Source organism: Ammodytes marinus (genome assembly GCF_949987685.1).
Source record: "Ammodytes marinus genome assembly, chromosome: 5".
Classification (NCBI taxonomy): domain Eukaryota; kingdom Metazoa; phylum Chordata; class Actinopteri; order Uranoscopiformes; family Ammodytidae; genus Ammodytes; species Ammodytes marinus.
This window is the reverse complement of record NC_137234.1, coordinates 31,111,760-31,124,898: the sequence shown is the minus strand read 5'-3', so window position 1 is coordinate 31,124,898 and position 13,139 is coordinate 31,111,760. Positions and strand designations below refer to the sequence as shown.

General features: G+C 40.3%; 1 protein-coding gene across 1 annotated transcript; it reads left to right on the top strand.

Annotated features, from left to right (window-relative positions):
• Positions 1–3,454: 3,454 nt before the first annotated feature.
• Positions 3,455–12,423, top strand: LOC307250616 (protein-glutamine gamma-glutamyltransferase 2-like; the record flags this gene model as incomplete). The annotated part of the gene is made up of 15 exons (XM_080027732.1): positions 3,455–3,470; positions 6,486–6,656; positions 6,956–7,186; positions 7,897–8,015; positions 8,403–8,531; positions 8,911–9,088; positions 9,545–9,686; positions 9,793–9,896; positions 10,224–10,366; positions 10,453–10,552; positions 10,652–10,797; positions 10,947–11,076; positions 11,233–11,393; positions 11,836–11,972; positions 12,249–12,423. 15 exons carry the CDS (start codon positions 3,455–3,457, stop codon positions 12,421–12,423), a joined length of 2,082 nt encoding a protein of 693 aa, XP_079883858.1.
• Positions 12,424–13,139: the final 716 nt, after the last annotated feature.

The following is a 13,139-nucleotide window of genomic DNA, read 5'->3' as shown; positions in this document are numbered from 1 at the left end:
CACTGTTACTGTCTTTGAAATGCATTTAGACATTTTAAGGGGAAAACACATTGTATTTATTATTTCAACTATTGAGTTATTTGTAGAACAGCATGCTAGTGTAGGCCAACAAGATTTATTTTCTGAATTTTCAATGCTGCTTTATTTTTATGTTTTAAATTGGGAAAGACATGTTCCAAAACGACCTGTATTTAAAAAGAAATCAAGCAAGTAGGCTAATAATAACCATTAATGAATTATAGGCTATCGCATCACAGTAGGCCTATTGTCCACAATAATCACAGCCCCCCATCCATAAAGGAACTTTAAAAAGTTGAATTTGCACTTGATGTGCCTACACAAGTGTATGGTCTATTACTTGTATTTAGTGTGTCTGCATAGTATTGCACCAAAACAGTAGAAGTTTTCTTTAATTGTGTTTTGTACTGTCTGTAAAGTTATACCTGCACATAGCAAACAAAATTGCACAACTGTATTCAAATAAACAGTTGTTTATTTCTATAGTGCACATTGGCATCTTTGAGCAAAATACCCCCAAAATGTTCACCGCGCCTCCTGTGACCCTGGCCAGTGACCACCTTGACTAAGACATATTGTCGGGGAAACACCGGTAAAAGTAATGATTTGGTCATTCATCAGATGAAGTATTGTGGAGTTGTCTGGCTCAGAGAGCCATGTGTATTGTAAGACCGCTTTTCAGGGGGCCCATCAGGACTTTTTGTATAGGGGCCCAGAATTTGGTGCTACGCCCTTGCCTCAATATAATGTAAGTGCAATTCTAATTCGGAGTTAATCATTTAAAACCATATGAAATGTACACACTTAGATAGGTGTAGATTATGAATATTGTTAAGCCTCAGAGTGCACCAGACATGGTCTTGGCGTATGCTCTGTTTACACCAGAGGCAGAGGAGCAGTGACTAACCAGGTGAGATGTGTCCTGGAGATGGTACAGACAGACATGTCTGTATCACTCATTCAGTCAGGAATGAGCTTTACGCTGAACATCCGCGCTGAAGTCATGTGGACGGGTATATTCAGCTGAGTCCCTCACAGTGGCATGCATTATGGTCCAAAGTGTGTGCAAATAAAACAGCTAATGTGTCGGTGCACGTCATCATTACTGTATAGCACAGTAGTGAAAGTCCTCCAGGCTACTTAATGCCTGTTTATGTGTGGACCCAGTGCTTGAGTTCATCATGTATACTATTTATTCCACTGTGTTCACTGTGTGTGTGTCTCTGAGTCAGACAATTCAGCTGCCATCAAAAACTGTGGACACTGAAATATGTGACACGATGCAGTGAGCTCTCGAGTCACACCAACAGACCCATCACTGATGCAGCACTTTTCAATGTTGTAAGAATACAATTTAGACACACTCTGGTTAACCCCGTTTACTGTTCACTCGTTGTTCACAAAAATTTAACAATGAGCAGTCCAAGTCCATTTGATTGATGGGGATTTGGACAAACTATTGTATCTGATGCGCATCATAATGCTAATGAACACACTTGGTTGTTTTTAGCTATTGAAGTCAACAATGCAAGTAATCATCATTACTACTAAACGTAGTATCTAATACTCGACTTGGCGCTTAATATGAATGTGCCTGCAAAGCCATGCAGCTAACACAGATATACAGTAGTGTTTGGGTCTGACTTGCAATGCAGCCTTAACAGAAGGCCAGTTTAAATACTGGGATTTCAAATTATTTTGTCAGAACGAGTGAGACAAAACATGTTTACATGCCTAGTGAATATAAAATAATAATTATTATAATTATTATTATTATAATTTTTTTTTTTTTTTTTTTAAAGATTGCGTTATATGTGTTATAGATTCTTAGCTTGTTTTTCTTTTTAAAGGTATAGTTTCTAATAACATGTGGCCTATTTTGGCGTCATCTAGTGGTGAAGGTTCTTAGAATTTATATAAGCTACAGTAGCCTTTAAGGTCAAGAAGCTCACTAAAGATGGCATCATCCACCACTGCCTTAAGTCTTTCTACAATATCAAGTGATGAGGTGAAGATGTATTTAGTTATTTGTTCTGTAGTTCTTCTTCTTCGTCTTGCAACAGGTGCATTTCCAACCACTATGTATAAATGCTTAAGGCCATTAGGTTCGTCCGCTTGTGCTACTGTAGAAACAAGGTAGTACAACATGCTGACGCGCCCCGCTAATATGTAGATACTCACGCTCATTCTAGGTAATAAAATAAACAACAACTTTTTATTTTCAAGCAATTATACAGTAATTAAAACATGAATATTATATTCCATTTCTACCAAGACTGTTCAGGAAAAACGCCAATGCCCTTTACAAACTGCACCTTTAAGAACAAAGTGGATCAAAGCGGTGGAGCAACTGACTGACTAAAATCAGAAATCCAGGAGCCATGCTGCTATGACGGCTAAAAATGTATTTTAAATTAAATACACTGTCTTCGATGAGGACACAACATAAGATACAACACATGCATGAACACAGCGTATACACAATATGCATATATACAAAGGTAGTTATAAGTCACTAATTTGAGAATGCAAGGAGATATCTACAGTATGTTACCATTTATGCGGCATGTCTCACATGACTCATGACCTCAAGCAGTGTAAAGTCTAATTGCACGGAGGTGAGAAACAGGAGACAGTCAATCACTTCAAGATTCTCACAATCGACACAATGAGTAGAAGTGCTCCACTAGTATAGAGCTAACCTACATTATGCACAGTGTGTAGAACTAGCTCAGTTCATGACCTTTCAATTTATGACCATATCACAGATTTGTTCAGTGAAACTATGGAATGAATGGATAAATCATTTAATCAAGTGAAATTTAAGGGGTGAACTGAGAGGAGGTTTGGACTAAATTCTCGTCAGTGACTGCACATTCTTGAAATCTAACAGTTCACTTAATTGCATAACTTAAATTGTGTAACTTATGCAGTTAACACTATCTATTTTAGTAAGTGAATGGATGTAACTAGCTGCACTGTCATAGCCATCAACATGCTCACACCCAAAAGGACACTCACACAGACAGACATTTGCATGCACACACCACCCTTGAACATAAAAAGCAACAAAGAACCCAGTGTCTCAGAAGGGTTGAGAAACCCACTTTAAACTTTCACTCACACACTGAAGAAACACACCCACACACACACACACACACACACACACACACACACACACACACACACACACACACACACGCACACACACACACACACTCCCAAAGAGGTCAGTAGGTTTTTGGTAAGTGATGTCAGAGGTCACGGAGGGAGGTGAGGAGGAGTGTTTTGGTGTGTGTCAGAGAGGTGGGTGGGCCCATCCTGTTTTATATAACAGGACTGTGATGGACACTGAGCGTAACAAGAAGAGTGTAAAGGACACTTGAAGACATTTGGATCAATATTTTGAGAGAATTTATTAGGAAGAAGATCTGCAATGGCAAACCACACAGGTAAGTGATTTATCTATTAAAGAAGCACCGATCGACTATTTCTCAGCTCCAATCCGAATCCGATATCAGGGTTTTGGGATATCAGTCAATGCCTATATTGATGGTGATATTATGTGTATGGTTATCAAGGCTTAAGCAACACAGGAATGGGAAGTTAAAAGAGCAAACAAAATGACTCAAATGCAAAAAGGTTTAAATAATTAGGAACCCATTTATTTGAACTGTTTAGAAATGTTTCAGAACATCAACACTTTCACAACGTTTTGAAAGTTAGTGTAAAGAAAATATTTCTTTCTATAAGTAGGGCTTTTTGTCATAGATAAAAAAAGAACCTGACAAATGAATTTGGATTGGTACATGACTCAGTAGGGCTAGTCCTAATTCCGATGAGTGGATCTACTGTATCTATTTTTTTAAATTTCTCAGTGTCTAAATCTCTGTCTTCACCTTATGGGAGATTATGATGGATGAGAAAAATGTGCTGCTGCATGACTTTACACTTAGTTGTGATATGACCGATCCTTATCCCCGCAGTGCATACAAGACTAGCTGGGACAGCAATCGAGCAGGCTAGACGAGGCTATGATTTACAAATGAGGGTTTAAATAATTTCTCTTGCTAAACATGTGAAGACATAATTTAGGCTTGATACTTACGGTTTTGTTCAGATTAAACAAACTAAATATAACTTGTTGATCAGTGAGCTTTAGAGGTAGATATCTAAATCTTGCTACAATTTGACCTCTTACGAAAGAACTGGGACAGCAAAATTGAACAGCTTAAACAGGGAATTAATTTCTGGAAGACTTCCTATTTCTCTCATAGGGAAGATTAATGCTATTAAGATGAGTGTACTGCCGCGTTTCCTCCATCTTTTTCAATCCATTCCTTGTTTTATTGCTCAGTCTTACTTTAAGCAACTAGATTCCATTGTTGTTTCATTTATCTGGAACTACAAAGCTGTTAGAATTTCTAAAAAACATTTATGTAAGGCAAAGAATGTTGGTGGCTTTGCTTTACCAAATTTTAAAATGTACTATTGGGCTACTCATCTGTCTATGCTTGCTTGGTGGAGAAGGGGCCCCCCCTCTATTTCAGATTTATGCCCAGCGTGGCTACGCATAGAACGGCTGCTTTGCAAAAAGTCTTCCTTGCTGGCACTGCTTAACAGCCCCACCACAATCAAGAAGTCATGCTATAGTAACAGCCTTGTAATTCATGGCACTATACGCATATGGGAGCAGATCAAATCTTATATTAAGGCTCCAAAAATGTATACTGACACTCCCATTTGTAATAATCACTCTTTTATACCAGGCATTAACGATGCAGCTTTCTTTGACTGGAAACAAAAGGGTATTGTTAACATAAATGATTTGTATATTGAAGGAAGCTTTGCCACATTTAGACAGCTACAAACTGCTTATAATATTTCTGCCTCAAGCTTTTTCAGATATTTACAAATTAGAGACTTTATTCGTAAAAATTTTACGAACTTTGAGAGCCTGAATAAGCACGAAACTCTTGAGACAATGAATAAATTTGACCCGGCTACTCGTGGGGCGGTTTCCTTCTTTTACAAAATTCTTCATAATGGAGCTGTGCTGGGCACCGAGGAGCGTAAGCGGGCATGGGCAGATGAGTTAAATGTGGAATTGAGTGATGATATTTGGGATGAATGTTTGCGGAATGTGCACAGATGTTCAGTTAATGTTAGACACAATCTTATACAGTTTAAAACAGTCCACAGATTTTATTATTCCCTGGAGAAGCTAAACAAATTTTACCCTAATGTCTCACCTGTCTGTAATCAATGTAAATCCATGGTAGGTAATTTAGCACACTCATTTTGGTTATGTAGCAAACTCCATTCATATTGGAAAAGTATGGTTGCGTTCCGAATCGCATACTCTTTCTTTTTTCTATTTTACATACTACATCCGACGATAAAAATAATCTAGTTAGGATGCAGTAGGCATACTATTGGGACATACTTTACTCTCTTATTTCATCATAACATTGCGCCTTGATCTTGCCTATTGCTTTTATATCCGGCGCATCCCCGTTTGTTTTCATATGGAGACTTCGTCGATGTGACGTCACTTCACGTGCGCACTGGATTGTGGGTCAGAATTGCCCAAATAGGATGCACTTTTCAACACTAACAATCTTGGCCGCATGAAGTAGGACATCCGGGTACTTCTAACCATCCTAAATCTGGCCACAAGAATCGGGACATCCTAAATCTTCTTTCTACATACTATAGAAAGTATGCGATTCGGAACGCAACCTTTATTTCAATGCTTCTCTGAGGCTTTTGGGAAACGTTTGGAACCTGACCCTCTTGTGGCAATTCTGGGAGCTACAAGTCCCTTTTCTTGTATTAATAAATATGAGAAGAAGGCTATTTGGGATGGTGATTGCCAAGAAATTGATATTACGTGTGTGGAAGTTGGACTCTGTGCCTACATACGACCTGTGGTTAGGAGAAATGTCTATCACACTGCATTTGGAGCGACTGAGATACTATAACGATGATAGAGGAGATGTGTTTGATAAGATTTGGGACCCTGTAATAAGATTCTTTAATGGGTAGGCTGCTCTATAGTGCTTTACTGTGCAAATGTATGGATGTGTGTATTTTTCTTTTTTATTGTACTCTGACATTCACTTATCTTTTCGCAAGACTTCTGTTTTTTTTATTTAATATTTATGTTTTGACCATGGACTGCGGCTGCTAATTTTGATGTGCTTTGTTCTGTATGTTATGTGTGTTTGTATGTACTGTCTGTTCTTAAAACTGAAAACTACAATAAACATATTTAGAATAGATCTTGCTACAATTAGCAAATGTGGAGATCCAAAAATTTTAAAGATTTTCTTCAGAGAATGCATGCATTGAGGGATGTCAGTTTGATCAGCATAATCAGCTTGTTACGTTGTCAGTATTTCATTTAGCAAAAGGATAGCCAAACACAGACTGATTGTTTAGCTTTGTCCCTGTTGTCCTCTTAGGTTTGATTAATGAAGTGGATCTGAGAAGTCATGAAAACAACTTGGCTCACCGCACCAGGGAGATTGATCGGGAGCGCCTGATTGTCCGCAGGGGTCAACCCTTCTCCATCACTTTGCAGTGCTCTGACTCTCTGCCCCTGAAACACCACCTGGAACTGGTCCTGCACCTTGGTGAGTACAGTCTGACCTGGAAGATGCTGTGGGGTCTGTTAGAAAATGATAAATGTAGACAGGAATTACGAGAAAAACTTCAATTATAAACATTGTTTGTGAAGAGCTGATGAATTAGTCAGCAGTTCTTGGCAGTGTTTCTCCACACTTAGCTCTAAGGCATCATGCTGATTTCAACAATTTTTTATAATTAACCCCCTCTGAGTTCAGGTCCATGACACGGACATAAAAAAACATGAAGATGAAGTAAGGATACATGAGTTGATAGATTTTACAAGCTTTTTGTCATGTTTCTTCAGGTGAGAGAGACGAGGTGGTGCTCAAGGTTCAGAAGGAGCGTGGGGCCGGAGACAAGTGGTGGTTGAACCAGCAGGTAGCACAGGATGAAATACTGCTGACTCTGCACAGTCCAGCGGACGCTATCATTGGCCAGTACCATCTGGCTGTGTTGATGATGTCACCGGACGGACACATTGTAGAAAGGATCGACAAAATCAGTTTCCACCTGCTCTTTAACCCGTGGTGCAAAGGTAAAAGACCAAGCAAAGTACAGACACTCTCTGCTTTCTGCTGTCTCTTAGAGGTCTCATTGACTTCAAATTTTTTCCTGCAGCTCCAGACATTTTTAGTTTTTTCTCTTGTCTCTTGGATTTCTTGATTCAATCACGCAGGATGTGTCTCCTCCACGATTTACAATTACCCTGCGTTCCAAATCGCAAACTTTTTCTTTTTACTATACTACATACTAAAGCATGCTGGTTTGCATATTGCAAAATGCAATTGGATGTATAAGGGCAATCCAGGTATTTTTGGCATATGCAGTTGACATGCAAGTATTGGGATATCAGAAAAAAAATTCTGGCATACTAAATAGTACGGAGGTACGGGGATTGGAAGGCAGGGTAAATTAATTCTCAAAGGTGCCAGATCAGCAGTGGTCTCTACCCTCCTCCAAATTGTGCCTTTAAGACAGAACCCTCAACCGGCATTATAAAAGAAATGTTGGAAATATAGGGAACAATAAGATCATGTTTCTCTAATTGAAGCCTTTGAGCACTCAAGAGTTCATGTTGTTGTTTCTGCATGTTGGCTGCTTCTGTTTCCTGTATACTGTATGTGTCTCTCAGTCTGTGACAATCTCTCATATGGAGAATCTAACCAGGAAAAAGAAACTGCATTATGATCAGTGTCTAATGATAAGGTGTGTATCTTTGTATGTGTGTATCTGTGTGTGAACCAGATGATGTGGTGTACCTCCCTGATGAGAGGCTGCTCCAGGAGTATGTTATGAATGAAGACGGAGTCATTTACATGGGGACCTGGGATAACATAAATAATATCCACTGGAATTATGGACAGGTAACACACACACACACACACACACACACACACACACACACATGAATGCATTGAGTATGTGTCTGTCAGGACACAGGCATACTCACTGCAGAGATTCTGGGAGCTTTGGCTGGATCAGGAAATCTGTTTGTGTTGGACGGAGTGACCTTGTAGACAGGAGGTGTCAGAATGTAACTGAACCACACAAACAAGGGTTTGTCCCTTCACAGCTCACTGGGAGGGCAGAGAGGAAGATGGCAGATAGACAGGCAGAAAGTGGACTTCAGACACAGACATTTAAATACAGACAGGGAACATGTATGATTTGGAATTAGTTTTTAAAAAAGGTGAAGAAACTTCTCCAGTTAAACAACAACATTTTCTTTTCTCTGATCCTTTCTTTTCCAGTTTGAGGACTATGTGATGGACATCTGTTTTGAAGTCCTGGACAACTCCAAGTACGCCCTAAAAAACTCTGAGATCGACCTCGAGCAGAGATCTGACCCAGTCTATGTCAGCAGGATGATCACTGCCATGGTGACGATCCCTTCTACTCAGTACTGAACAAAAGTTCAATACTGTAAATACAAATTTAACCTTTCTTTTGTTCTGTGGTGGTCACAGATATGATCCATCAAGTATGAAGCTCATGAAAGCTTTCATATTATTAACATGCTGAGTCGCATAGCTCCTTCGCAGGAAATATCCTTACATTTTATGCTTTTTATGGAGAGGAGAAGTGTACAGTGGTGATTTAACAGTGATCGACACTGTGATCGTACAGACGTTTAAACAAAAACTGAAAGCTCTTCAGGTGTAACACACCTTGCTTTGCTGTTTGATCGACAAGTGATGCCTACATAGAGTGTCATCTCATATTGTCAGGTAGTTAAAGATGTCGTCTCCACCTATCCAGGTGAACTCTAATGGTGACAGGGGTGTGTTAAATGGTCGCTGGGAAGAGCCTTACTCGGATGGAGTCGCACCATATCGATGGACCGGCAGCGTGCCAATCCTCCAACAGTGGAGCAGGGCCGGGGCCAAGGCGGTCAAATATGGCCAGTGCTGGGTGTTTGCTGGCGTCGCCTGCACAGGTGAGGCTGCACACATTTCACAGATTCACAGGCTGACCATTTCTTGTCAAATGGAAATGAATGGTACATGTTTGGCTGCTTTCTATCAGTATGGTCAAAAGGGTCTCAAAACAACCTCTTTTATCTTTTATCTAACAAAATATTGCAGTTGCGTCTAGTGGGTGGACTGGTCAGCACAAAGCATTTTGGGAATGTTAATGTTGAAGTGGAACCCTCCTTTGGTTGAGTAGTGTATGGTACACTGGGGATCCCCAAAAAGACCCTGGCTCCTGGCGCAATTATTCCATGCCAGCTTGCCATATTATCATTTTCAACATAAACAAATGTGTAAATGCCAAGTATCAGCACAAATGCATATCTTCTGGACTACAAAGGCAGACCAAAAAAGGAAAGTAAGTAAGGAAGAAAAGTAGGTAGGACCAAAGTGTCCCAGTCTGATGTGTCTTATGTTCACAGTGCTGCGCTGTCTGGGGATCCCAACACGCCTCATCACCAACTTTAGTTCAGCCCATGATGTGGATGGAAACCTGTCTGTAGACTTCCTACTGAATGAAAGACTGGAGAGCCTCGACAGACGAGGGAAAAAAGACAGTAGCTGGTAGGAACACACACACACACAAAAACACACACACAAAGATGTGTGGAATATGTTCCTAGTAGAAGACGTCACACAAATCTAAAGTAATAATTTATCGTGATTTCAGGAACTTCCACTGTTGGGTTGAGTCCTGGATGAAGAGAGATGATCTCTCCAAAGGAAATGACGGCTGGCAGGTTTTGGACCCCACCCCTCAAGAACTGAGCGATGGTACATTACTTGTGTTGTTCCCTGATCTCTGTTATTCATCTCTTCCTTTTCCTTAAATGTCCATCCATGTTTTAGACATTTCTCGCCTTATCCACCTTATAAAATCACTTTAAGCTGTTCTCAGGACTTTCACTGCTGGCTTCCTTTGGTATCATATAATTGTGACTTTTTGGATTCAAAGCCAGTCTGTTTCCTATTGCCTTTATAATAAAACTTAATTATGATTATTAGAAATCAGATGCTTGTTTTCTGTCACTGTGTCTTCTATCTACTGATGCTGAATATTCTTCAAAGCAAACCATGACAAGATGAGTTTCTGCTGTCCAGGTGAGTTTTGCTGCGGTCCGTGTCCAGTGACGGCCATCAAAGAGGGAAATCTGGGAGTAAAGTACGACGCTCCGTTTGTATTCGCTGAGGTGAATGCCGACATCATCTATTGGATGGTCCAACCAGATGGCCAACGGAAGAAGGTGATTGACTTAGGCTTGATTATCTTTCATATTAAGCTCAAGTTAAAAAGCCTTCACGACAATGATGATTGTATAAATTGTTCCAGATCAGAGTGGACCAGGGGAGTGTGGGGAGGAACATCAGCACCAAAAGTGTGTATGGCGACTACAGAGATGACGTCACTCTACACTACAAATATCCTGAAGGTAAGTTGGAGTAATACAGTATAACTGAAAACCTGCACATATGCATCTGTTTAGATTCATGTGAGGGATGTTTTTCATGGATGAACAACTTCTCCTCAGGCTCCAAGAAGGAGAGAGAAGTGTTTGAGAAGGCTGGACGTAGGGTCACAGAACCGTCCAATGAGATTGCAGAACCAGGACATCTGCAACTGTCAATCAAGCACGCTAAGCCTTTGTTTGGGACAGACTTTGATGTGATTGTTGAGGTAGGTAGCTGAATGAAATTATATAAATAGTACATTTATCCAGAGTGGGTCAGGGGATGCTGCTGTGTCAGTAGAGATTTTGTATTTATATATTTTTTAATTTTTTCCCTGTAAATTCAGTTAATGACAACTATTTATTCTGTCCGCAGGTAAAGAATGAGGGAGGCAGAGATGCTCATGCTCAGCTGACAGTGCTGGCCATGGCTGTGACTTACAACTCTCTCCACCGGGGGGAGTGCCAGAGACAAACGATAAGTGTGACTGTGCCAGCTTACAAAGGTTAGTTACTCTAACACAGAGAGGCCTCTGGAGCAACACAACTACGGGGCTGCTGTGTCTTTCCTGCAAAAATTTTAAACTATTTTCCACGTTATGCAGCATTATTCACCTCCCCATTTTAATACTGTGTGCGTGTGTTTGTGTATGTGTGTGCAGCCCACAGGGAAGTACTGCGTCTGCACTATGACGACTATGTCAGGTGTGTCTCTGAGCAAAATCTGATCAGAGTGAAGGCGCTCCTAGAGGCTCCAGGGGAGAACGAACCCATCATGAGTGTGGCCAACATCCCACTGAGAGTTCCTGAACTCCTCGTACAGGTGAGGTCACTGTTGACCAGACCATGAGAGCAAATGGTTGGAGATAATTATTTTGTAAACTATTTAATTTCAGTATGCAGGTCTCAGTAGAACTGTAATCTTAACGGATGCGATTGACACCCAAAAGGGACATTTATGGCGCTTTTCTACCAACTACTCTACTCTACTTTGTATGCCTTTTTTGGGGTCCACTATGTAAAAGAACCTGAAACTTACTTTTTTGGTACCTAGTTCTTCAAGGTCCCAGGGACCAGGTCCTAAATGGTGCACTTTGAATATTCCCTCATTTGCTTATATGCAAATGGTACAGGCGTACCCAGCACACTGTCTGCTTGGCAATGCAGTTTGAGTGCAGTTTGCGTGCATTTCCCCCTTTGTTGTCTTCATCCAACAAACCCTTATTAACTTTAATATAACATAGAGCTGTCTCCACTTTCCACAGGTGTCCGGGAAGGCTGTTGTACGGGGACCTGTGACAGCCTACATCTCCTTCACCAATCCTCTACCAGTTCCTCTGAAGGCTGGTGTGTTCACTGTGGAGGGGGCCGGCCTACTGCCTGTCACTGACATCCGAGTTAAGTAAGTACTGGGTCAGCTGCCTTTTAAAAACTCTTACATCACTGCATATATCACACATACTGTATGAATGAAAAGTTGGTGTTCAGTATCAAAACATTCAACATTAATTAAAAGAAAACCCTAGCCCGACCTAGAACCCACGACTTGTCTTACCACTTCACTATAAACTATTAGCTTGGTTCAAATTGATGCTACCCTGAGGATCATGACAGAACCTCAAAACAAAATAAAAGAAAGCTCAAGCATTCATCGATATCGTTATTTTTTCTTTTTCAGCGGTGACATATCTCCGGGCCAGAGGGTGTCTGTCAAGCTTTCCTTCTCGCCCGTGCGGACCGGGGTGAGGAAGCTTCTTGTGGACTTTGACTCTGACCGGCTGAAGGACGTGAAGGGAGTCGCCACTGTGGTCGTCCACAAGAAATACAGTCCTGTATTTACTGGATTTCATTGAAAACTTTTCATGTCCTCATTCGCAAGGGAATATGGGCACAGTACTGCTTCAATAACTTTAAACCAGTAAAGCCACTATCTATCAGATTGAGCAATTCTGATTTGGCATTAAGCCTGGCATAAGGTACCTTCAGTCTTTATTCACTTCTGCTGCTGGTGGTAAGTCAGATAATGGGCCAGTTTCACAGACATGGATTAAGCCTAGTCCTGGACTAAATGGAATTTTGAATGGAGATTGTCCATTGAAAGTACAATTTAGTCCAGAACTAGGCTTAATCCATGTCTTCGAAACCGGCCCTATATCAGATAAAATGAAAACCAACAGAGCCCTTCAATGCTGAGGTACAGGGTTAAAAACCTTGTGCTATATGTACGTACACTTGTTAAAGTACACCGGATCTGTTGTATGTTTGTTACTTTACTACGTTTTTGCACTCTTACAATTTAAATTTTTTCTGTAAACATTTATATAATAATTATATGTTCAGGCTGATATGATACACATGTACAGTATGCTTTAATAAACACTTTTTTCACAAGTAATCATTTGTTCTGACGTATTATTATCATGTCTGAGCTCGGCAATAGCCATTTTAGGTAACACTTTACTTTTATTCAGCACTGGTGTGCATTTATTAAGTGTCACTTAATGGATAAATTGTTCCCACTTTACAATAAGGGTCACAAAGAGCATTAATAAATGGTTAATTATGCTTA